The sequence below is a fragment of the Staurois parvus genome, unplaced genomic scaffold (assembly GCF_062004578.1).
Source record: "Staurois parvus isolate SC_StPar_1 unplaced genomic scaffold, SC_StPar_1.0 ptg000186l, whole genome shotgun sequence".
Lineage (NCBI taxonomy): Eukaryota > Metazoa > Chordata > Amphibia > Anura > Ranidae > Staurois > Staurois parvus.
In genome coordinates this window covers 3,586,638-3,612,710 of record NW_028317982.1, presented here as the reverse complement: position 1 = coordinate 3,612,710, position 26,073 = coordinate 3,586,638, and the positions used below count along the sequence as shown (strand labels likewise).

Sequence of the window (26,073 nt, the reverse complement as noted above, 5' to 3'; positions counted from 1 at the left end):
CTGTTGGGGTCCCCCAAGGCTCTGTCCTCGGCCCCTTCTCTTCTCCATCTACACCTCCTCCCTCGGCAAACTGATACACTCCCACGGCTTCAACTATCACCTCTACGCCGATGACACGCAAATTTACCTCACCCCTTCAGTCTCCGCCCGTATCGCCCACCTACTGAACGACATATCAGACTGGATGTCGCTCCATTTCCTCAAATTGAACCTTTCCAAAACCGAGCTCCTAATTTTCCCCCCCAGCCTGTGCCCCCCCTCCCATCCTCTCCATCACAACCAACAACGCCACCATCAGTCCCACCCTGCAAGCCAAAGTCCTAGGTGTCACTCTAGACTCAAACCTGTCCTTCCAACCCCATGTCCAATTGTTGGCAAACTCATGCAGACTCCACCTCCGCAACATCTCCAAAATACGTATGTTCCTAACCCCAGACATTACTAAACAACTTGTTCACTCCCTTATTATCTCACATCTGGACTACTGCAACTCCCTTCTCACCGGCCTACCCCAACACAGGCTATCCCCGCTTCAGTCTATCCTGAACTCAGCGGCCAGACTCATCCACCTTACCAACCGCTCCACTTCTGCCACCCCCCTCTGTCATTCCCTCCACTGGCTTCTGATTGCCCAACGCATTAAATTCAAAATACTAACATTGACATACAAAGCCAGTCAAAACGCTACCCCAAACTACCTCACCGACCTGATACCCAAATACCACCCAGCCCGTACTCTTCGCTCCTCACAAGAGCTCCTACTTTCTAGCTTCCTGGTCTCCTCCTCCCACGCCTGACTGCAGGACTTCTCCAGAACTTCCCCCATCCTCTGGAACTCACTACCCCAATCCATCAGGCTGTCATCTACCCTCCTCACCTTTAGGCGCACCCTGAAAACCCATCTCTACAGGGAAGCCTACCCTGCCCTCACCTAACAGCCGATCTTCTCCACTCCTCCTACCACTACATCCCCCACAGCCACTTCCTCCTGTACCACTATCCCTTCCATCCTAGATTGTAAGCTCGAAAGAGCAGGGCCCTCGAACCCCTCGTGGATTGTTTTGTTACTGTATTGTCTCATGTTCTGTCCCCCACTATAATGTACAGCGCTGAGCAAACCTTTTGGCGCTATATAAATACTGTATAATAATAATAATTATTATTATTATTATTATTGTTAATAATGCAGATTATATTAAAGAAGACTTTTAACAGGTGTCACACAGGTTAAGCCTCTAAAACCTCATTCCTAAAACCAGTTCACTGGGGAGGGGGCACTCTTTAACTTGCCCTTAATAGGGGGAGGTAAGTGACACATAGCTCCCCCTTGCTGGCCTCCTCTCCTGGGCAATAAGAGTGTAAAATATTCTGGTACCATGGGGATACCAGTCTGCATGCCTGGCAAACAAAGTTGCTACTGTCTGGGAGGTGTGAAAACATAGCTTCAGCTCTATAGACAACTCTGTCATGGACAACCTATTTTTGTCAGTTTACTGTACATGTTGCATTCCTAGCTGCAGTTTTGCACTGTTATAGTAAAGATTCCTGCAGGATAGTACAAAGGTGAATGTGACTGGGGAATGTTACAGTGGTTCTAAACTCAAAAATTGAAACTCTCCACTACCTGTTCTCCGGAGCAGGGGCGGACTGACCATTTGGAAACTCGGGCACTGCCCGAGGGCCCGGGGTCAGTAGGGCGCCCCATGAGATGCCCCTGGTACCTTTTTCATAGGCTTTTTTGAGTTTGGGCAAGGACACAGGGGCCCTATTGCCCAGGGGTTGTCAGTCCGCCCCTGCTCCGGAGAGGAGGGAGCAAGGGCGTGGCTTACCGGCACTGTCTATGGATGAATACAGCCTGGCTCATGGGTGTCCCCTTGGCACCCGGCTTGCTGAGGAGGCTCCTGGAAGGAGAAGTCGACAGTGCTGGCAGGAGACTGAAAAAGAGGTGCTAAAAAGACCACTTTGTGCAATATCATTGAACAGGGCAGCTAGGTATAACATATATTTTTTTTTTAACCGAACAAGAATGCTTTAGTAAAAAAGTAAACACATTACAGTTCTTCAACAAGACACAAATTAGCATGGTCGTTACATTAATACAAATATAGCATAGTGCAGCATTAAAAAAATGTATTGTGAAAAGTACATATTCTTCAAGTAGCTGGTCCAAGTGCAGTAAGTATGCAATTTGAAAAGGAGAAGGACAAGGTAAAAAATAAGAGAAAAAAGTACAGGGAGGAGGAAGGAGGGTTAGAGTAAAAAAAAAAAAAAGAGGGGGTAAAGCAAGAAAAGTAATTCAATTTCAACCAGAGTGTTGAAACAGAGAATTCCCAACATCCAGTAAGCCTAATGGGATGTGAAGGGGAGCCAAACCTTGCATGCTTCCAGGGACAATCCTGGTTGATATATGTCAACTTGTACAGAGTTAAGGCACCATTGATAATAGCCTCCCAGGCTGGTACAGCAAGAAGAACAGATGAATTCCACTTACACAGAATTTCCTTCTGGGCATAGTAAAACAAATAAGAAACCAGCAGTTTGTTAGGATGGGGTCTCTGAGCATCATCAGGGGTGGACTGACAACTCATGGCAATAGGGGATCATGGGGCCCCTGTGTCCTTTCCCAAACTCAAAAAAGCCTATGAAAAAGGTACCAAGGGCATCTCATGCGGCCCCTTACTGACCCCGGGCCCTTGGGCAGTGCCCGAGTTTCCAAATGGTCAGTCCACCCCTGAGCATCATCATGTATACCTAACAAGGCCAGCTCTGGGGATACTGGAAGGCTCATTTGCAATCCAAACATCTTTTGTATTTGAATTAAAAAAGCATTAATATCACTTGAAGGAAACCTCTAAATAGAAGCATGTGTACCTGAAGTGGTTTAAGGGACTTTCAGTGACTTCAGTGAAGGTTTTCTCTGACTCTGAACCTATCTATACCCTACAGCAGGGTCAGGGTATGTAAAATGAGCTTGTCAAACTCCCTTAACATAGACAGTTGTCAGTTGGCGTAGTAGTATGTTTTTGCTGGAGTGTACACCATCATGAAAACATGCATGTATGCTCTAAAATCTTTCATGCAGGCTTAAATTCTGTTTCACTGTGTTGCAGGTATAGCTCTCAGCACTCTCCCGATGTACCTCAATGAAATCTCACCAAAGAGAATCCGCGGGTCTCTGGGACAGGTCACTGCAATCTTGATTTGTGTAGGAGTATTCACTGGCCAAGTGCTTGGACTGCCAGAAATATTTGGACGGGTAAGGGAATGCAATTTACGATTTATTGGCTATGACTACAAAATAGTTCAGTAATGATCACTGTTGAAAAAAGATTTACATTGGCACATTTCCCAGCATTTCAAGGGAATTTAGTGTTTAAAAATGGTTACATACACATAGAAATTTGATCTGCTTAATGTAATCTTAGCAATATGTTCTTATTTTGTATCTATTGTTTGTGATAACTAGATAACTGATAACAAATGATAACTAGAACAGTTGAAGCCTCCTATTTTTACTTGTTACGCAGGCAGTCTGAGTCTGAGTTTATGAAGCTGCCTTGTGCTGGCAGCATGCTGGAGAGCCAGGCCTCTGCTCCCACACAAAGCTCAATGGTGCAGGTCTCCAATGGCCACCCCTTACACAATACTCCAATCAGAAACACTGCTAGTGGAGCAAGAGCATTGCTGATTAGAGTACTGTGCAGAGGACATGTCAGACCACTAGATACCAGGACCATTGTGCTGAGTGGGAGCAGTAGTCCAGCTCTTTCTCATGCTGGCGACACAGCTTAGTACTCTTAATAGCTTGGCAAACTTAATAAAGACATATTTTTACTTGTTTGCAGCCTGACTTCATAATAAATAAAATAGTGGGGACTTATCTGGACTTTAATCAAATTTTCTTAAAAAAAGAAAGAGAATTAAAGTTTTTAGCAGAGAACAAAGTACAGAAATCAAAGTTACTGCTAATGACAGTCATACAATGCAGTTAAGTATTAAACATACAATATAACATGCAGATATTGTAACTATGTGAACAAGATGGTGAACTTATTTGTACATGGCATAAAAATTGGTAAGTACAGCTGGGGAATCGGACATTGGGCAGTAAACATTGTAGGATGGAGACATGGCTTGACCAAGTTACAGTGGATATAACAAGTCTACACACCCCTGTTAAAATGTCAGATTTCTGTGATGTAAAAAAAGAGACAAAGATTAATCATTTCAGAAACAGTAAAATCAGTCTGTATAGGCAGTAAAGCGTGCTTGTAATACTCACTGTGGGACCTAAGGGGTTAATCCTCCTGTATTGTGTAAAAAGGCTGTTTGATCCTGTCTTCTAATTCTCCCTTTTTATTACTGTTCCCAATCCTTCTTCCATAGTACAGAGCAGCAGTGGCATATCTGCACATGCTCTGTTTGGTGGGTAATTCTAGAGAGTTTTTTGGAGGGAGAGTGCATGTGATCGGCACAGGGCCAATCAGTGCTGTCCAGACAGAGGATCTGGGGTTATGCAGCTTCATAGGACAGTCAGAAGAGAATGAAAACTCTTCCTACAAGATTAACCAGTACTCGGACAGACACTGATAGAAGGACTGCTATATACCGCTGATGAGAAAAGGTATTTAGTAGTTTATGTAGCACCCTCCTAGGTGGCTGGTTGGAGCTAGAGTCCAATTGTTAGACAGAGGCTGAGTAGCATCCTGTGGTAATAGTCAAAGGGAGGTCAAATTTCGGTCAAGGCTGAGGACACCTCCCCCTGATCTAGAGACTTGGAGGAGTCTCTAGAACTCAGTAGTGTGAGTGAGGAGGAGCTGGTCTGGACTACATGGGGCCAGGACAGCCCTTTAAAGGATAAGTTCACCTTTGGGAACATGTTACATATTCCACCTGTTTTTGACAGAAGTCTCCCCGTACTAGCACGGGTGTGTGGCTCTCTGCCCACACGGCTGCATCATTCATTCACAGACTTTTGTGAATGAACTGTAAGTCCCGATAGCCTTAGCGGATGTCAGCTTGTAGTTTTCAATGAACTACCACGGCGCTGTGGAGCACCGTGGTAGTTAATTGAAGCTTCTTACATCCCGTACGGCAAGCAGATATTCTAACAGGTCTGCAGGAGACCTGCATGGCATCAGTGATCCACTTATCGCTGGTGCAATGTTTTCAAGCCTTCTGTAGACAAAAATAATAAATGCACATTTTTTTACCTGCAAAGAAATGTGCATTTATTATTTTTGTCTAAAAGGTAAACTTATCCTTTAAGAGTGAGAGAGTCTGCTCAGCAGGAGGAGAGTTTGGGTGGAAGATGAATTGAGAGGCTGGAGAGAGAAGGAGCCTGGGAGGGAGCCCAGATGGGAAGGGGATCACCTACAGATAGGGAAGCTGGAAAGGTGGCAAGCTCAAACCCTCATCGGCCCACAGAGTGAGGACCATTTGTGGAGCAGGGAAGGAGTGGCCCAGCAGAAGGCCTGAGAGTAGCCACTAACCCGTCAGCTCACAGACAGAGGACTAAGTGAGTAGACCTATACCCCCTGAGCCAGAAAGGGAAAGCAGAACTCTAGTGGGAAACTGGATTAACTTGCTACTCAGGACTTTCTTATCTTTTAGAGGTGAGAGGTGAGAGGTACAGGAACCCATTGCCTAGGGATTCACCCAGAACAACTGGATAAAGGAATATCTGGGGTCTGGGGTAGTACACCAGGAGATCCTTAGCTTTCCAGAAGATAATTTTTGCTATCTAAAGATACTTGTACATAGTTTCAGGGAGATTGTCCTCAGCTGCCATTCCCTTTGGGCAGCCCATACATCCCTTACCCCATCCAAGTTCAATTCCCCTAATAAAATCCCCCCAAAAAGCTCAAAGACAAGTTACTATCTCCTGGATGCAAGTCTGTGTGTGAAAAAATGCTTGTTGTCTGGCTGTACAGGACTATAGGGGGAACCAACTCTCAGCAACTCCTATGGGGATAGTGCTACATTTACTAAAATAATTGCATTTCCATGTTCTGTGTACTGTCGGAGACCAGATATAGTGAATGAAGGGCCCTGGGTTTAGTAACACTTTAAGTGTTGTACTATGTTAGCCATATATAGCAGTAGGAAAGGTAAAATGTAGGCTCATGGAAAATATGTTGGAGTAAAAGCTTTGGCAAACACCATTTTCTTCTTCAGGCCTGAAACCATGCTTGAAGAAAAAAGTTGTACTTGCGGTTGCTTCCAGAGTATGTCTCTTTCCAAACGAATGAATGGGGCAGTAGCGCTCATTTGCAAGATGAAGAAGGCCCTATTCAGAATGGTGTCTGAAGGAAAGCAGGGCAGGTCATTGTTAAACCGGGGGCAGAGATAAGTATCAGATCAGGGTGGCTGCAGTCAGGAGAAAGGTGCCAACTAAAGGACAACTTATGCCAAAGGTATAGTTGTCCTTAGGGTTGGGTCAGAATCTTTAGGCACATAATGTTGAATTGCTCTCCAAAGTGTATTGAGTTAGCCAGCTTACGTAAGCTATCACCTATATTTTAGCACACTTAACTTCTGTAAGGCTATTAATTCACATTAGACTATGCCCATTAAGAAACACAAGATGCAAGCTTATGTTAATTGCCCAACATATTACACACAAATCTGTCTGTCCTGTCTTCTTCCTGGCTATTTTCTTGCTATAATTTCTAACTTTTTGGTCTTTTCTTTTCATAGACTATTTTTCTGTACATGGTGCTAACAGATGTAATGTTAAATCGATTACTGCATATTGTAAATTCTCAGGATGTGCATTGTAATGCTTACTGTTAGATGCACTGATATATCAGCCACCAAAAGTTATCAGCCGGAAATAGGGTCATCAATGTTTTTCCAACAAAAAAAAAAGGTGCCGATAATGCTAATTGACATCAATGCAAAACTGTGTCCCATTGACTTCAATGCAAAATCGTGTCCCTTTGACTTCAATGCAATAGCGCCTCCCTTTGACTTCAATGCAATATCGCCTCCCTTTGACTTCAATGCAATATAGCCTCCCTTTGACTTCAATGCGATATCGCGTCCCTTTGACTTCAATGCGATATCGTGTCCCTTTGACTTCAATGCGATATCGCATCCCTTTGACTTCAATGCAAAATCGCGTCCCTTTGACTTTAATGCAAAATTGAGTCTCATTGACTTCAATGCAAAATCGCATTCTATTTATTTCAATGCAAAATAGTGTCCCATTGACATCAATGTAAAAAAGCCCCCTTTTGACTTCACTGCAAAAACGTCTCTATTTAAGTTTTTTAATTTTATATAAATTTTTTTTTTATTTTCGGTCCAATTTTTGTGTTACTTTTAATAAAAGATATTTTCGTTTATTGTATTTCTTAAATTTATATTCATTTAAATTTATTTAAATTAAAACGTTGAATACAATACAAATATATATAAAAAATATATAATTTGTTTTAAAAATTGCCCTCTTTGGCTTCGGTTATCAGAAGTGCACCCTGAAGTTTTGGTTTTGCTCCAGAATTTTTGTTTTGTTGCACCACTACTTACTGTGTTTGCTGACTTGACCTAGTAATGTCTTATATTTGAACCTTGTAAATATCTTATTTGGTTGTAATTTCTAAAGTGTATATATGATCAAAAATAAATAATTCTGTAGGTAATAAGGCACTTATTCCAACGTTCTGTAGTAGTTTCATATATATCGCTCCGCTAGTTGTTAAGCATACCTCTAATCCTTCCCATGGGATAAACTTCTTTGATTGCAGTGACCCATAATCTTCGTGCCCTTTAAATATGCTCAGCAGTGTCACCACAGTAGAGAAAGCTTGAACTACAATTGAATGTCAGGATGCTGTATGCGTAGAGGCGTTGAGCTGTGATGTCAGCTGTAACCCTGCTTGAGGAGTGTTATGTCTGCTGAAGAAGAGACATTCAGAAAATACAGTTCTCTGATATCTAACATTTGTATTGGGTTTTATTGTGCTGATATATTAATTGCAAAAAATTATGTTAAGACTTAAGTCTAGGTTCACACCTATGCAGGTTGCGTTTTAAGGTGTTTCTGCATTGCGTTTTGTGTTTTCATTTTTGCACTTGCGTTTTTGCCTCATTTTTTTTTTTTGCAATTTTTCTTGTTGCTAGGCAGATTTAAAATGCAAAACACATAAAAAAAATGCGGCAATATATGCTTTTCTGCAGCATTGCCATTGAAGTCTCTAGAACCAAAAATGCAATGTTATGCGTTCAAAAAAGTCCCTGACCCTCTCCAAAAAATGCACCGGATGAAAATGCGGAGATGTGAACCTGTCCCATAGGAAATCATGTTAAATGGACTGTACTGCGTTTCTGCCAAATGCAAAACGCTGCAGAAAATGCTTAGTTGTGAACCTAGGGTTCAAAACCCTCAAAATGCGGCAAAAACGCAAGTGCAAAATACAAGCCAAAATGCAATGCAGAAACACCTTAAACGCAACCTGCATAGGTGTGAACCTAGAGTCAAAGCAGAACTATAGTCAACTCCCCTCCAGCAATGCAATATCTGCAAGCTCCTTTAATGGTGCCGACATCCTTGCCGGATCTTCAACCATCTTTATTGGCAAGTGCAGGAATGGCATAACTCCCTTGCATTATTTATTTATTCATTGCAGGTACTTATATAGCGAGATATAGATATAGATATATATATAGTACATTCACATCAGTCCCTAACCCTCAAGGGGTGTACAATCATACAAACACATACTAGGGCCAATTTTAGACAGGTGCCAATTAACCTACCAGCATGTGCAAGGATTCATTGATATTGATTCATGCTGAGAATGTACACTGATCTGCACGGCTCAGTATACATTGTCAGAATGATTGCCAACAGGCAGGTAAGGTTGATTTACTAAAGGCAAATAGACTGTACACTTTGCAAGTGCAGATGCTCCAGAGCTTAACTACTTGCCCTCCCTACCCCCCTTCCTGACCAGGCCATTTTTTGTGTTACAGCGCTGCGTTACTTTGACAATTGCGCAGTCATGTAATGCTGCACCCAACATCCTTTTTTTCCCCCCAAATTGAGCTCTCTTTCAGTGGTATTTGATTGTCTGTGCGTTTTTTCTTTTTTGCGCTATAAAAAAAAAGCCTGACAATTTTGAGAAAAAAAAAACTATATTTTTTACATTTTGGTATTAAACATGTCCAGTAAAAAAAATTTAAAAAATCGAATTGCATCATAAATGTAGGCCAAAATGTATTCTGCTACATGTCTTTACTAAAAAAAAATCCCAATACGTGTAAATTAATTAGCTTACGTGAAAGTTATAGCGTTTACAAATGGCGGTATATATACTGGAATTTTTTTTTAAACTAGTAATGGCGTCAATCAGCGACTTATAGCAGGACTGCGGCGGACATTCTGACACTGTGGGGAACTGACTAGGTGTCACTGACATCCCCAATGACACCAATACAGTGATCAGTGCTAAAAGTAAAAAGCACTGACACTGTACTAATGGCACTGAGCAGGAAGCGGTTAACATGAGGAGAGATCAAAGGGTTAACTGTGTGCAGGGAGCATTTTACTAGGGGGCCGTGTCAGTGTGCTTCACTGTAATCACACTGCTCTGGATGGCTGTGCTGTGCACAGCCATCCAGAGCATTGTACCTGAGCTGACAGGGAGGAGGACTGTTAGTAAACAAAACTGTCCTCCTTCCTGTTGGAAATCACCGGTGATTAGTTACCGGCCGGGACCCGGTGATTGACACCCCTACCCGGAAATGCAAAATCACGTATATATACGTATTCTTGAGCACCCGTGCCGCCTTATACTATAGCAGTATTTCTGCTATAGGGCGGACGGGAAGTGGTTAATAAATTAAGTGAAGTTTCACTTTACCAAAAAATACCCCATCACATCACACAATATAAAAAAAACAGCATTTTTGTTTGCACCTGATTGGATGAAGGAGGTCAACAGAGATTCCCCTTATTTACAAAGCTTTGAAGCAACTATACTTGCAAAGTGCACAGTCTTTTTTGTCTTTAGTAAATCAACCCCAGTATGTCCTGATTGTGAATATTTTGTGTGTGTGTGTGTGTGTGTGTGTGTTCCACTTTAACATGTAAAATAAAATTACATAAAGTGACCCAACAATAAAAAACAGACTTTTCACATACAGATAATGTTGGGGCACAAGCTTGTTGTTAGTGATCAGTAGATGGAGTCAAGGACGATGTGGAGATCAAACAATTGACAGTACTGTAAATGTCTGTGCCAGCACAAACTAGATGTAGTGGGAGTAATGTGTCAAAATATGTGAAAGGTTAAGTCAACCTATATAATAATAATTTCTGTAGACAGGAATATGTCATCTTGTATGTCTCATTACACTATGTAGTAATTTGCTCAATGTCAGTGACTTGAGTAGGTGGTAATAGTGGAGACATGAAATGTAAAAATTGAACATGTCATATGAAGTGCTGAACCGATCTATTCAGCCTGCCATGGGCAGGGAATATATTCCCTATTCTCTCTATAGGAGGCTTGAGTTATGTGTTCAATCTGCAATTACTGCTTTGCGCAGGCTTTGGGACTTTTATCCCTATTCAAGATTCTCTGCTTAGTCACTTGCCTACAATAAGCATGCAGACAGAGAAGTCTGATCCCATGTACAGTGGGGATCGAAAGTTTGGGCACCCCAGCTAAAAATTTGTATTAATGTGCATAAAGAGGCCAAGGAAAGATGGAAAAATCTCCAAAAGGCATCAAATTACAGATTAGACATTCTTATAATATGTCAACAAAAGTTAGATTTTATTTCCATCATTTACACTTTCAAAATAACAGAAAACAAAAAAATGGCGTCTGCAAAAGTTTGGGCACCCTGCAGAGTTAATATCTTGTACTGCCCCCTTTGGCAAGTATCACAGCTTGTAAACGCTTTTTGTAGCCAGCCAAGAGTCTTTCAATTCTTGTTTGAGGTATCTTTGCCCATTCTTCCTTACAAAAGTCTTCCAGTTCTTTGAGATTTCTGGGCTGTCTGTCACGCACTGCTCTTTTAAGGTCTATCCATAGATTTTCAATTATGTTGAGGTCAGGAGATTGTGAAGGCCATGGCAAAACCTTCAGTTTACGCCTCTTGATGTAATCCCCCGTGGATTTCGAGGTGTGTTTAGGATCATTATCCATTTGTAGAAGCCATCCTCTCTTTAACTTCAGCTTTTTCACAGATGGCATCAAGTTACCATCCAAAATTTGCTGAAATTTTATTGAATCCATTTTTCCTTCTACTCGTGAGATGTTCCCTGTGCCACTGGCTGCAACACAACCCCAAAGCATTATTGATCCAACCCCATGCTTAACAGTTGGACAGAGGTTCTTTTCATTAAATTCTGTGCCCCTTCTTCTCCAAACGTACCTTTGCTCATTCTGGCCAAAAAGTTCAAGTTTAACCTCATCGGTCCACAGAACTTGTTTCCAAAATGCATCAGGCTTGTCTATATGTTCATTTGCAAAGTTCAAACGATGATTTTTGTGGTGAGGACGTAGAAGAGGTTTTCTTCTGATGACTCTTCCATGAAGACCATATTTGTACAAGTATCTCTTTATAGTGGAATAGTGCACCACAACTCCAGTGTCTGCCAGATCTTTCTGGAGGGATCGTGCAGTCAAACTTGGGTTTTGAATTGTTTTTCTCACAATCCTGCGAGCTGTTCTGTCTGATGTTTTTCTTGGTCTTCCAGATCTTGCTTTAACTTCCACTGTTCCTGATGACTGCCATTTCTTAATTACATTCCGAACAGAAGATATTGACATCTGAAAACGCTTTGCTATCTTCTTATAGCCTTCTCCAGCTTTGTGAACATCAACTATTTTCAGTTTCAGTTTTCTAGACAACTGCTTAGAAGAACCCATGGTGCTGATTGTTGGGGCAAGGTCAGATGAGTCTGGGCACTTAAAACCTTTGAGATTGACATAACCTGGTCTTCCCAGACGATGATTGAGAACAATCCATGACACTGGCAGGTCTCAGCTTTGCAAAGGGGGCAGTGCATGCTATAAATTCTGCAGGGTGCCCAAACTTTTGCAGACGCCATTTTTTTGTTTTCTGTTATTTTGAAAGTGTAAATGATGGAAATAAAATCTAACTTTTGTTGACATATTATAAGAATGTCTAATCTTTAATTTGATGCCTTTTGGTGATTTTTCCATCTTTCCTTGGCTTCTTTATGCACATTAATACAAATTTTTAGCTTGGGTGCCCAAACTTTCGATCCCTATTGTACATCCGGCCATAGATGAATCGATGCTCGGCCTATTCAGCAGGGACAGGCCAAGATTCAATCCATCTTTGAACAGACTGGTTGCACTGAAGTTGATCCTTCAATCGACTCAACTACAAGCATCCAGTCAGAATCCAACAGTGATCGCCAGCAGTGATCATTGTTTTCAGCCGGTGAAGGCTCCCCACCAGCAGAACACAATAGAGCTGTGGGTGGGATTCTCCTCTAGCACTGACTGAATCAAGATATTTTCTTTTCTTCAAGCTGTGACAGAAAGAAAGAACATTTCATTTTCTATGGGCTGCTTTAGTATTCTGGGTCATTGATTCACAAGGAAGTAAAGCCAAAATGAAGATGACAATTGTAAACCCTGCACCTTCAAGTCAGTAAACCAAATTAAAACTGAGGATCCGCCACTGCTGGCCGCCTTCTGAAAATGCTAGTTGCCTGGATGTCTGCTCTAAATACACAAACCTGAAAAAAGTAAGCAGATCAGAAAAAGTCAGAGTGAAGTCACCACTTCTATTCTGCATACTTGTTCCAGATCAGTGACTTGGAAAGTATTGCAGCCAGGGCTGGTGCTAGACTATATATGCAACACCAGCTACTTATGCCCCCCCCCCCCCCAAAAAAAAAGATAAATAAATATATATATTTTTTAAAAAAAGGTAGAAAATAATCAATCAACAAAACATGAAACTGCTAAATTACTTTTAATCTCCATTAAAGTGCCGTAAGATGCCACCAGCACCAATATTAAAGACAAATTCAGTGTCATGGATGGACTGTATCTGTGGCAGGGTGACAGTTGCAGTGATTGGAGGATGATGGATCCACACTCTGACAGATCCCAGGCTGGAATTCCCCAGGCAATGGGGGAGATACAACGTAGTGACAGCAGGCAGCCCAGGACACACACACACACACACACACACACACACACACACACACACACAGAACACCTGAACTGAGTGATCCAACACAACACAGATCCGACACAACACACCACAGCCAACACTGACACAGATCAGCAGGCACTAGAAGAGCAGGCTGTGGGATTGTGATGATGTCATCACTCACTGACACATTACACATGTGATGGATGGCCAGCCAGCCGGGTCACACACACACAGACACGAGTCATCAGACATTACCTTCCTTCGCAGGTGCAGCTCCTCCTCCGCTGATGAATGGGAAGAGAAGGGCTGGAGCTCCACAGTGATCAGCAGCCACCAGCTGGATTGCAGTAAGGGACTGAATCTGAGAGAAATACTGGAAATACTGAAATACTGAAATACAGAAATACTGGAAGGAGCGGCAACACAGCTGCTACACTGGCCCAGTTGCCGGGCATCTTCCTTTGTCCTTTTATCTCCCCCTCTGCCGCCCCTCCTCTCAGCTGGGGGATCATTTATGATGTGGCAGCATCCCACACAGAGAGAGTGCCAGCCTGTGCTGCGCCCAGGTGCGCCCTAGGCGGCCACCTAGTTTGCCTAGTGGAAGCACTGATCCTGATTGCAGCCACTAGGTTAGAACAACAGCCAGAGAAGTAGTATTTTCATTGAAGGATAATAACAGTCTACATATCTCCCTCAGTAAATATTTTCTTTTACACAATTTTCCTGTACTATATTTATTGCTTATTCTTAATTTTCCCAGTTATATTTAAATTGCTTGTGTAAAAAAGTGCAGCGCTTAGCAATGTTAATAATAACTCCAATTGTGGAAATCAACAGACATAAAAAAACATATAAATGATCAATTCAGGTGCAGAAAAGCATAGTGAACAGTCATTGAATGTGAAAAGAGATCTTCAATCACAAGAAATATTCTTGTATAATCAAGTGCAGCCTTATTTGCCCCACTCAATGTGAAATGTCTTTGGCTGCAATCATAGATGATCAAAAACATAAATGTGACCAAACACAATCTAGTGCAGTGTGTGTCACCCCACTCGGTGTTCAACGGAGGCTTACCAGAAATATTTGACCATCATCTTATAGAAAGGCATGTAAATGATCAAATGGCTATCACTCCAACTTCCGCCACAGCCTCCAAATAGGTATAAGAAGACATTCCCAAACTCCACATGGATCATCGGCATCAAAAGTATAATGGGCATGTATGTGAGACAAAAAGACTTTTATTAAAGTTTATTAAAATCAAAGTAGTGTACTTACATGTATAGAGATGCAATACAGTGTTAGAATGGCAAAAAAATGCATGTGCCCACTTCCAAAATGGCCACGAGCATGCGCACATGCGTGGTGAAGTCTGTCCTATCTTCACCCAACGCATTTCGTCAAATGATGTTATCAAGGGTCATTGGGTTAGACCTGCATGCAACCAGGTCAAATGTACTTTCCCCAGACCAGGGTAGGACTCAGACCTTGTGCTGCTGGGAGGTGCCTGCTGGGAGTTGTAGTCTGCGGATTCCATCCAGCCTTCCTTCCTTCCATCCCTTCCACCCCTCCCTTCCACCCCTTCCTTCCACCCCTCCCTTCCTTCCTTCCTTCCACCCACCCCTCCTTTTCTTCCACCCCTCCCTTCCTTCCTTCCACCCCTCCCTCCTTCCCTTCCTTCCTTTTCAACCACCCCTCCCTTCCATCCACTTCTTCTTTCCTTCCTTCCATCCACCCCCTTCCTTCCATCCACCCCCTCCTTTACTTCCTTCCATCCACCCCTTCCTTCTTTCCTTCCACCTACCCTTCCTTCCTTCCACCCACCCCTTCCTTCCACCCTTCTCTTCCTTCCTTCCACCCACCCCTCTCTTCCTTCCTTCCTTCCTTCCACCCACCCCTCTCTTCCTTCCTTCCTTCCTTCCACCCACCCCTCTCTTCCTTCCTTCCTTCCACCCACCCCTCCCTCCTCTCCTTCCTTCTACCCACCCTTTCCTTCTTTCCATCCACCCCTCCCTCCTTTCCATCCCTCCTTCCCTTCCATCCCTCCCTTCCCTCCTTCCACCCACCCATTCCTTCCTTTCATCCACCTCTTCTTTCCTTCCTTCCATCCACTCCTTCCTTCCTTCCACCTTTCCTTCCTTCTTTCAACCCTTCCTTTCACCCTCCCCTCTTTCCTTCCTTCCACCCTCCCATCTTTCCTTCCTTCCATCCACCCCTTCCTTCATTCCACCCACCCCTCGCCTCCTTCTTTCCACCCCTTCCTTCCACCCAGCCTTCCTTCCTAAAATTCCAATAAGCCTTCGCCAATAGGTAAATATCATGCAGCTAGCGTGCAGCGGAAACCGCTTTGATCACTAACCAGCTGGGTAGTTGTGTGGCCACCGGTGGCGTGATCCGGTGGCGTGACGTCACAGGCATGTGTGGCTCCTCGACATGTTTCGTACACCTAGTACATTATCAAAAGGGGTGATGCCATAGGAATGTGAGCCTATTGTGTGTACTACTAATAAAGCATATTTTCCAGCTCCCGTACTAAGAAATCACAGGGGAAATATAATTACTTAGATTCTATTAAAATGCTATAATAAACATTGGCTCCTACAGAAAATGGGAGAAAGTGTGCACTCTTAGTGGTACATGAGAGGAAGTATAGAAACAACTGTCCTGTAAATTGGATGCTCTGGGTTATTATATTTGCATATCATCCATCTCTGTCATTCCCAGTGTACTATGTAAGATCAGTAGAAAGGAACCTGGGGATTTAAAAGTCATTTCTTTATGCCATAAATAGTGCTCTGAAACTTTAAATTTCATTTAATAACCACACCTACATATTCCAAAGATACAAAAGTAGAATATAAAATTTTACATTTTCCGAATGCTATTTATGAGGTGTAGAAATTACTTTTATTGCATTTTATGACACCCAGAAATGGTTGTAAATCCCTCTAGCGATCTGCGAAATTAAGGTGCCTCATTTTTCTCTCTATTTAACAATTTGACAGTTGAACCTGATGCTTTGTCTACCATTAGATGGCAGTAGTGTTTCTAGTAATGTATTTTTAGTGGCTCTGTTTTCAAGAATTTTCAGTGACGGTTAGATTAGTCATTACATGCGGCATATTACAGAATGCCTCAGTGGCGTTAGAGAATTCTGAGAAAGTATGAAATTCTCTTAGCCATTATCTGTAAGGCCATTCCATTTTGTGCTATTAAGTATTTCTGAGATATGCTGGTGAATGGATACCCTCAGTATCCAGACAAAACAGAACTATTTTAACGTGATTCTATTTCTATATTAAAACTTGAAGTCCTCTCTCTCCATGCCACCTAAATCCTCAGGGCTAAGGAAGGAAGCTTGTTCAAAGATCTTCTTCATTGACACTCAAGTAGTGTCAGATACCTGGTCCCTCTGGTGTTGTGGTTCCTTTTGTCAGTCCCTGTTTCCTGTAGTGATATAGGAGCCAGTGGAGGAAACCAAAGAGCCCACTAAGGGACACCAGCATTTGACACTCCTAAAAGTGTCAAATGCAGAAGAAGCAATGGAAGCTTTGTTCTTCAACATGGTGATTTTTTTGTTTCGGAAATTGACAGCTGATTGGCTGGTATGATGAGCTGATGAATTTGCAGAATATGGACTTCAATCAGGATAGAAACTGGAGAACTGAAGAAACCAATAAATTACATCAGTGTTATTTCATACACTGAATTTCCCTGGTGCTCCCCATGGCTGCAAATAAGTTTTTTAGGCTGCATAAGGGCCACTTAGCATAAGAATTAATGTTAAGGACTTTTTTGCACTCAAAGTGGTTATAAAGGCAAAAGTTTTCTTTTTTGTTTTTTTTACCTTAATGCATTCTCTGCATTAAACCCTTGGCGTCGGCGCCTCTCGACCCTTTAAGGGTTTCAGAAGCCAGGAGGCGGGGCGGGGTTTAGGGTCATGTGACCGCCGTGACACGCCGTCATGGCGGTCACTTGATCGGGAAAGGTCCCGATCGAAAGAGGAGATCGGGACCTTTCCGTGAGTATTGGACATGTGTGCTGGGAGTGTGCAGGGCATGTGCTCTCAGCACATATGGTTTTTTTAATTTTTTTAATAGGCCCAGATGTCGAGAGGCCGCACATTTGCGTTTTTCTGGCGCCAAGAGGTGAAGGTAAAAGAAAAACCTTTCAAACGTTCTCCCTCAGCCCGTCCTTAAACACTTACCTGAGCTCCATCTTGATACAGTGCTATGCCTATCTGCAGCAGCTATTCTCCCCTATCTCTCTTCTCATGAGAGACTTGGCAACAGTGAAAGCCATTGGTTCCCACTGCTCATGAAAGAAGACCGAGGGCTGGGCCCACAGATTCAGAGGGTACACGATGCCACACAGACAAAGACAGCGGTTCTTTTAAAACAATTACGTTTACTGAACAGTTATAGTGATCATGTAGTTGAGCATACGTAAACAGAATGATAACAGCGCATAACCATACAGTAAGAATAATACTGTCTAACACTAACCCCGTACTTGCTGACTTTTCCCCAATGTCCAGAAAGCAGCCTGGCTGCGCCTGAATGTTCCTGAGCAAGATATAACGTTGGGGTGCACCCTAAGTATTAGGCAATACTATTTGTAATCCAAAGGAAAGAGGAGTGTGTCTCTTGTAACTTTCTGGTATATCCAAAATGTCACTGACCACATGTGGTGCGATGTGCTGCGGCAAAGCCCCCACTTACAGTTCCCTGGCAGGCTCTTGGTGCTTTCTCCTGATCCACTCCAGAACCGGACCATACAGTCACTTGTTTCCTGGTCTCGTTGTGGTGAATCTTCCCTAGGTGCTGTCGCCAGATTCCACTGTGAGCCGTAAATCCAATTCCAGGCCCCACACAGATTCTCCAAACATCCTCAGCATCCAACAGCCAGACCCAGACTTCACTTCCTCCTCAGCACAGGAACTCCTCCCCTTCCCAGAGGGTTTGTGATGCAGTAAGTAATTTCCTAATTGCAGCCTCAAACCTGTATTTACAGTTCACTATGACCCTTCTGAGGGTCCTACTCAACCCCTAAATTAGCATTCATTAACCTTTATAAGGTAAATAAGTATTGGTTCTCTCTTAGCAAAGGTCTCTGCAAACTTGATTCTCGTACTTTGCTGCCATCTACTGACCAAAGAGCATATTACAGGCACATTATAGTTTAACATTGGACATCAGCCTTTATCCATGCGTCACACCCTTACACTCACAATCAAATCCTAGGAGGAGAAAGCAGAGAGGTGGGGCTAATCCACACTGTGTGTGTCTATGGACGCACACAGTCCATCTTGGGATCCAACCCGTATGAGTGCCCCCATACCAAGCAGCTTTCTATGGAAGTAGCTGGAGAAGAGGAGAAGCCAAGATCTCTAGCAGGGAACCCCAGAAAAGGAGGTTTGGGGCCACTCTGTGCAAAACCATTGCACAGAACAGGTAAGTATAATGTGTTTATTATTTTCAGAAAAAAAGAAGCTACACATAAGCTCATCACTTTTCTGACTCTCCTTTCACTGTCCAGTCCTAGGCTAGGGAGGGGCCTAAGACATCTAGGGGCATCTAGTGGCAGAAAAAAAGTACTGCAGGGAAAATCTCTGTATTGAAGCTGAATATTGCCGCAAACCCTGATTTGAACTCTATTTTTTTTAATGGATATTCATTTGTTCTTATTATTTTTGGTAGGAGTTATGCTTATTTATGTATTTTCATTGTATCTTTAACATAATGTGCCTAATGTTTTATTAATAATAATATTTATTTTGAAATAATGTTTTGCTTTGGCTGTTGTCCTGCTGTTTATCTTCAGGTGTAGTTGTTGCTAGACTGTATTAACATCTTATATGAAGCCTTATTTAGACCTGAGCAGTTTTTCATGCATGAGCATGCACAGAAAAGAACATCAAATTTGCAACTATAACATTTTTCACACTGCAATATGAGTGCTACATTGCTTCTGGTGGGATTAACAACTTGCTCTACACAGCAGGTTTAGGGCATCTTTTATGAAGTGTGTTAAAATACTTTCTTCAAGGACACCTTTGCTGTGACAAGACTGCATGAAAACATTTCAGGTGTTCTTTCCCCCTCAATAAATATTCAGGAGAGTCGGTTTCATTTCATTGGCATGGCTTACACTGTGCCTACAGATGTGCATTTCATCATTACAGAGCTAAAAAGAGAAGAGTAGAAGAGAGAGGGTCATTAGATAACAAAGAGAATTTCTCAATGAGCTCCACAGGTTACGATTGTTTTGCCCCATTGCTAACTACAGGAATGTAACAAATTAGGAGTTTTGATCAGTTTATTGTAGCAAACACAAATGTTACATAGTTACATAGTTGATATGGCTTAAAAAACACAAAAGTCAATCTAGTTCAACCAGTAAAAAAAAAAAAGTTATATTCCTATACCCACAGTTGATCCAGAAGAAGGTAAAAAAAGAATGTTAGGGAACAGAAAAAAATGACTTTTTTAGTATATGTCACCAGAAAACAACGTACAAATACAGATGGTGTGCCAGACCGAAAGAAAAGAGTCCAAATTAATTTATTGATATTGTTTTAAAAGACAGCCAACACATTGCGGGGGTCAAAGGAACTGCCCCTTCATCAGGACTTCAGTTAAAAAGGAACCTTAAATGGACTCAAAGTAAAAGCTTTCCTGTATTAGGATTCCTGGCCAGCAGTATCTGCATCAGCAGTCAAAATAAGAAGCCTCTTATTTTGACTGCTGATGCAGATACTGCTGGCCAGGAATCCTAATCCAGCAATCGGCTCCTTTGACCCTCGAAATGTGTTGGCTATCTTTAACACAGTATCAATAAATTAATTTGGACTCTTATCTTTCTGTCTGGCGCTCCTTCCATATATGCACATTGTTTTCTGGTGACCTGCTGGGCCCGAGGTACCCACTGGAGAGTATATTTTCTGTTGTGAGCAGCCTAATCTGAACCAGTGGACTCTTCATATGTTTTTTCCCTCTCACTACATTGTTTAAAGTCATATCAAAGACCCAGTGCCTCTTGGATACCCTTTTTTTCTCATTAGAGTCTTTATTTAGTATGTCAGTCAGAGTGACAGACACCTACAAAAGAGAGAGGAGAAGTATTGGAGAGTACAAGGGAAGATAAGAGATAGAGAAACCGAGAAAGGAAAAGTTAGAGACGGGGAAAATGTTAAAAGCTAAAAAGAATTTTCATATAGAATAATGCTGACATATTGATATTGCATTTTATGACCAAGCTAAATCCAGTAGGACTTCATTAGTACAACCAACAGCCTTTCACACCTAGTGACAGTAGTGTCAAGTCTTCTCTATTTTCTGCTAGGGTTTCACTTTTGGATTTGGGTTATTATCTATGGGATTGCTTTTAGTTATTTGTCATTTTATGTTATAATTTTCAAACCATAGGGGACTTCAGATTTAGGAAAGTTTACTAATGGTCCCCAAACTTAAGTCCATTGATGTTTTAGAAATCAGTAATGGCCATTTTCTAGGCTGATAGCCAAAAACAGAATTAAATTTGGAATTCCATTTAGTGGAAGCACTAATTTTAATAATGCTTAAAGTGAAACATTAAAACTATAATTGCTGGTAAATGACAGCTCCTGGTCGCCAGCTTCCTAACAATCAGCCTGAGCTCGAAGCTGTCACATTTAGTATCAGTAGTAATACTTCTGCTAAATATTTAATTTCCTGCTGCAGCCAGAGGTTCCAGGTCAAACACTCATTTAGTTTGGTCATTGGCCGAACCTCCGAACAAGCATAATTTGGTTTGAACATGGAAATGGACCAAACCTAGGGCTCTTTCCAACACGCAACCTTAAACAGGTCATATGATCGGGTCCCTCCTCCAGGCACACTATTTTGCTCTCATTTTATTTTTCTCCCATTTATTAGAATCAATGGGGCTTTAATTGTTCAAAGTATTGAAGCAAGTGGAAGACAAAGCACATACAGTAAATAAAACAAACAGGGATATTCAGGGGCCAATTGCCTCAGTCAAGAACTGCCCAACATCCCAGACAAACCTGAGCTATCTGTTAACTTGTATATAGATAGTTGCTTGGAAACCTCTGCAACAAATCCCCCTGGTCCATTAGCACTGACCCACAAGTGGTTGAAAGTGCTTATTTAACAGGGAATTGCATTTCTCTGTGGTTCCATGTCAGTGTAAAACCAGTCCATCTGAACCCCTGGTTCCTATGTCACACAGGGTCCCAAGTTACCTGGCCCGTGTAGAGGGGTCTTCTTTTCACCGCCAGGAGGGCGACATGAATAACACAGCTCACATGTCAACCAAGTTTAGATCTTGTAATCTCTATTCAGGATGCTATCCACCAGCACTTTGTGGAATACATTATGAGTTTAACCCATCCAGCTGCCTGCAGCCTCTGTACTGGCCCACATTACACACTTTCAGGTGTCAGGCATCTTCTTGAATAACATTCTCCAGCCAGAAGCAAAGTCCAGTATTTTTACTTGCCAATAAATAGTAAAACTTCCAAACATTGGCAAGGCAATAAAGACACTTTAGATGTTTATCCAGTAAACCCATATCTTTGATACATTTTCAAGTTTTTGTTCCTTTTAGGTCAGCGCTGTATATCTGGTATGACAAGGCCCAAAGCTAGGGAAGCCCATGTGGGGCAACTGAACATTTCTCCACTAGTTTACTTCATCCTTACTCTTCAAGTTAAACATTTTCCACCCTCCTAGGCTCCACCCACCCTATACATAGAGTGCTGCCAAATGAGCAGGATTGACAGATCACATCCTGTAAAAGGAAGGGGAAGGATGGGGCATCTAGATGTGGTGAAGACCACTTGCTGAGGTTGAAAACAAGCATCAGAATGGGGAAGATTTAAGTGACTATGAATGTGGCATGGGTGTTGGTACCAGACTGGGTGGTCTGAGCATTTCAAAAACTGCTGATCTACTGGGATGTTTAAACACAACCATCTCTAGGGTTTACAGAGAGCTGCAATTGTGTGGAAGAAAATGCCTTGTTGATGTCACAGGTCAGAGGAGAATGGGCAGACTGTTTGCTGCGACATTCAGATGGTAGGGTCAGAATTTGGCATGAACAACATGAAAGCATGGATCCATCCTGCCTTGTATCAATTGTTCAGTCTGCTGGTGGTGTAATGGTGTGGGGGATATTTTCTTGGCACTAGCAAGTTGTACCTATTAAAGTGGCAGGTGAGTATATATGCAAAGTGCAATTTGCAGATGATGTCTCTAAACCTGAAAGACAATAAGAGAAAAACAAGCATATAATTAAACAAATGTTAAGACACTATTAATGCAAGTGAGTGTTATGCAGTCCAAGTTCGGCTAAATGTTCTTGACACATTCTACTATAAGGTGTCAGAAAATCTCTCCATCAAGTACAAAAAGTTCAGTCCCCAAAGGATAGGAGTAGTAAAGGTTCTGTGACAGGTCTGAAGAAAATTCTTTAAAGTATGTTGTCTTGTGACCTTCACTTGTACATTGTGTACCTTGCTGTCATTAGGAGTGAATCCTATGGGTCAGTCCATTCTTTCAGCTTTCTGTGCAGGACAAGGTGTCCAACTTGTATATTTGGATTGACTTCTGGATGGATCTCTGGATCTTTGTCATGTCTAAGAGACAGAAGAAATTAGAGGTTGATGTTTCTACTGTGTGATCCAGCAGGAAAGCTGGACCTGTTGACCAGGAAGAATTTGCAAAGGCACCTGTGGACACTGGCCTGTTGGCAAGATCTGCAGATTGATTCCCAGTGGAGCATAATGCCATTGTTCAGTCTTGGAGGATTTCCTAATTCTTTTCACTCTATTGCTAGACGTAGAAGCATTTTGTCTGGCTCTATATACAGTATAGCCCAGAACAAATTTGTTGTCTGACATTATCAATCTGCTATTTCTACAGGTAGCACAGTCCCACAGAGTCTAGGAGTTGTATGCTCAGGCTTAGGTGTTAAATTGGCTTTGCCAAGCAGAAACTCAAAATGGCTTTGACTACAAGGGTCTATCACTTTGAGGTATGCAATATGCTATGCTGTTGCCTCAGTGACTACATCTGAGAAAGTGAGACTCTCCTTTCTCTGAATTGTAGCAAGGGAAATATAAGTGTAGCAACATGATTTGTGGATCCCATCTAAGGCATGTAGAGTTTGTTTCCATGGTTCCCATTTTGATTGTTTGTCAATTGATAGTGGAGAGTCATATTCCTTAGTAGTCTCTGATAACTGTCTTAGGAAAGGATTTGTCTTGTATGGTGATAGGAGCTATGAACCCCAGTGGATCATACAGGCTATTCACCACTTAAAGAACACCAGGTTTGGAAAAAGGTTTATCTGTAGAGCTAACTTGAGCATTAAATGAGTATTCAATAACTTCCACTGTAAACCCAGACATCTCTGTACAGGTGGTTTATCCACTCCTAGATTTAAGTCTTTAAATCCTGTGACATGATCACCAGGCTGAAATGCTTGTGAAGAACATACCCCTGGCAGGCCTCTGAAGAAGGAGCTATTGTGCATGCTCCACAATGCATTACCGCCCCCTTCCCCTGCTACATCTGACTCTGCTCTCCAAGCTTCATTTTTGATGCACAGGCACATCCTGGACTCTACTTCCTGATCCTATAGGCATAGTTTGCTGCTGGACGGCTGGATGTCCCACCTGTATCTAATTACCACACAATGAGTCTTTTTAACCATTTATCTTGTAAGTGCAAATTTTCCATTGTTTACTAAATAAATTGTCAATACTGCACTTAGAGGCGCCTTCTAGAGATGAGCGAAGTATTCAAAAATTCGATTCGACTGATTCGGCGAATTCGTGGACAATATTCGATTCGAGTCGAATATATTCGCTGTGAATTTAACTTAAAAAAGGGTGTTTCTAGGCTTCAGAGAGACTTAATATTAGTGCAGAACACTGTACCTTTAATTTAAATGCCCTTGGAGTCTGCTGGGGAAGAGAAATAATACTGTCAGTCAGTATGACATGCAGATGAGTGCCGTCGATCTTAGAATCACCGCACACTTCACTCATTTGGCCAGTCACGGGGCCAAAACCAGTGTTTGGAGCCACAGTGTGGCGGTGGAGGCAGCAGCAATGGGAGGCCATACAGCAACCTATGACAAAATGGAAACCAGCAGGAGTGTGAGGAGACCTCAAAGTGGCTCATGGCAGAGTGGGAGCAATGGGAGGCGGTACAGGGACCCATGTCACACTGTGGACCCAGCAGCAGCGTGACGAGGCGGTACGGGGGCCCATGGCAGATTTGGGGCCTGACAGCACCTATGGGAGGCCTGTAATCTGCCAGCAACCTATGACAAAATGGAAAACAGCAGGAGTGTGAGGAGACCTCAAAGTGGCACATGGCAGAGTGGGAGCAATGGGAGGCCGTACAGGGACCCATGACAGACTCTGGACTTGGCAGCAGCATGAGGAGGCGGTATAGGGGCCCATGGCAGATTAGGGGCATGGCAGCAGCTATGGGAGGCCCGTAATCTGCCAGCACCCTATGACAAAAAATGGAACACACCAGCAGTGTGAGGAGACCTGAAAGTGGCACATGTTTGGGGCATGATTCATGGCGGATTTAGTCAGTTGTGTCAGGAACTGGTGGTTTGAAATCCAGACTAATCCACGCCTGATTCATTTTCACAAACGTGAGTCTCTCCACACTTTGGGTGGACAGTCGTGTCCTCCGCGGAGTTACAATACCTCCTGCCGCACTAAACACGCGCTCCGATGCCACGCTACTGGCCGGGCATGACAGCCTTTCAAGGGCAAATTCAGCTAGTTGGGGCCAAAGGTCAAGTTTCGTTGCCCAGTAGTCAAGGGGATTGTCTACCTCGGTTGGCAGGGTGCTGTCCAAGTAGGCCTAAGCCTGTTGTTTGAGGTCCTGCTCCAGGTCCACCTGATGCTGCTGCTGCTGCTGCTGCTGCTGCTGCTGCGGCTGGTTAGTAGTTTCCTCACTGCGCTGGTGAAGAAAGCTACTCATCATCGACTGCAGACTGAGGCAGCCGCTGCTGGTGGAGCTGCCACTGCTCCTACCACCCCACCCCTCCCCTGCTGCCATGGCAGCGTAACGCGAGCGCACAGGGCTCACAGTGTCTGAGGATGGACGTTGGCGCAGACAGGCAGAGACCAGCTGACTACATAGGTGGTTTTTATAGTACGTTATTTTGGCCTCCCTCTCAGCAGGTGTGAAAAAGGCCACCATTTTGGAACGGTAGCGAGGGTCCAACAAGGTGGACAGCCAAAAGTCATCCCTCTGTCTGATGGTTATTATTCGGCTGTCGGTACGCAAGCAAGCGAGCATGCTATGGGCCATTTGTGCCAAGGAATGCGTGGGACTCCCTGCCTCCATCTCCACAGCATACTGCCACGGTGCGTCTGGGTCCTCTGTCTCCTCTTCCTCCTCCTCTACCAGATGCTCCTGCTCCTCCACTCCTGTCCGCTGAGTGGAAAAAAACCCCATTTCACTCAATAATTCCTGAGCACCAATGTCCTCCTCTACCTCCTCCTCTTCTTCCTGTCCTGCCCCCACAGGGGTCATGTGGCGTTGAGATCTGTGCGCCACGTCTACCGCACCCTGACAAGCCATTGTTAACAGCATTTGTTCCAGGACGTGCAACAGAGGAATGACGTCGTTCATCCCATAGTCCTGCCGACTCACGAATAGCGTGGCCTCCTCAAAGGGCCTGAGCAAGCGCAGGTGTCACGCATGAGCTGCCAATGGCTGACATCTAAGTTACACAGTGAGTACCTTTATTAGCTTTTAACATCAGGAAATCTGTGATGGCCTTTTGCTGTTCGTAAAGGCAGTCTAACATATGTAGGGTTGAATTCCACCTTGTTGCAACGTCACAGCATGAGGAGTCGGTACGGGGGCCCATGGC

At 43.0% G+C, this 26,073-nt stretch overlaps 1 protein-coding gene across 1 annotated transcript in view; it reads left to right on the top strand.

Annotated features, from left to right (window-relative positions):
* Window positions 1-26,073, top strand: part of SLC2A9 (solute carrier family 2 member 9) — a 424,638-nt gene that overhangs the window by 40,763 nt on the left and 357,802 nt on the right. Inside the window, exon 6 of the mRNA XM_089677407.1 lies at window positions 3,111-3,256. Coding sequence (XP_089533533.1) covers window positions 3,111-3,256 — 146 coding nt within the window. The remainder of the gene's footprint in view (window positions 1-3,110; window positions 3,257-26,073) is intronic.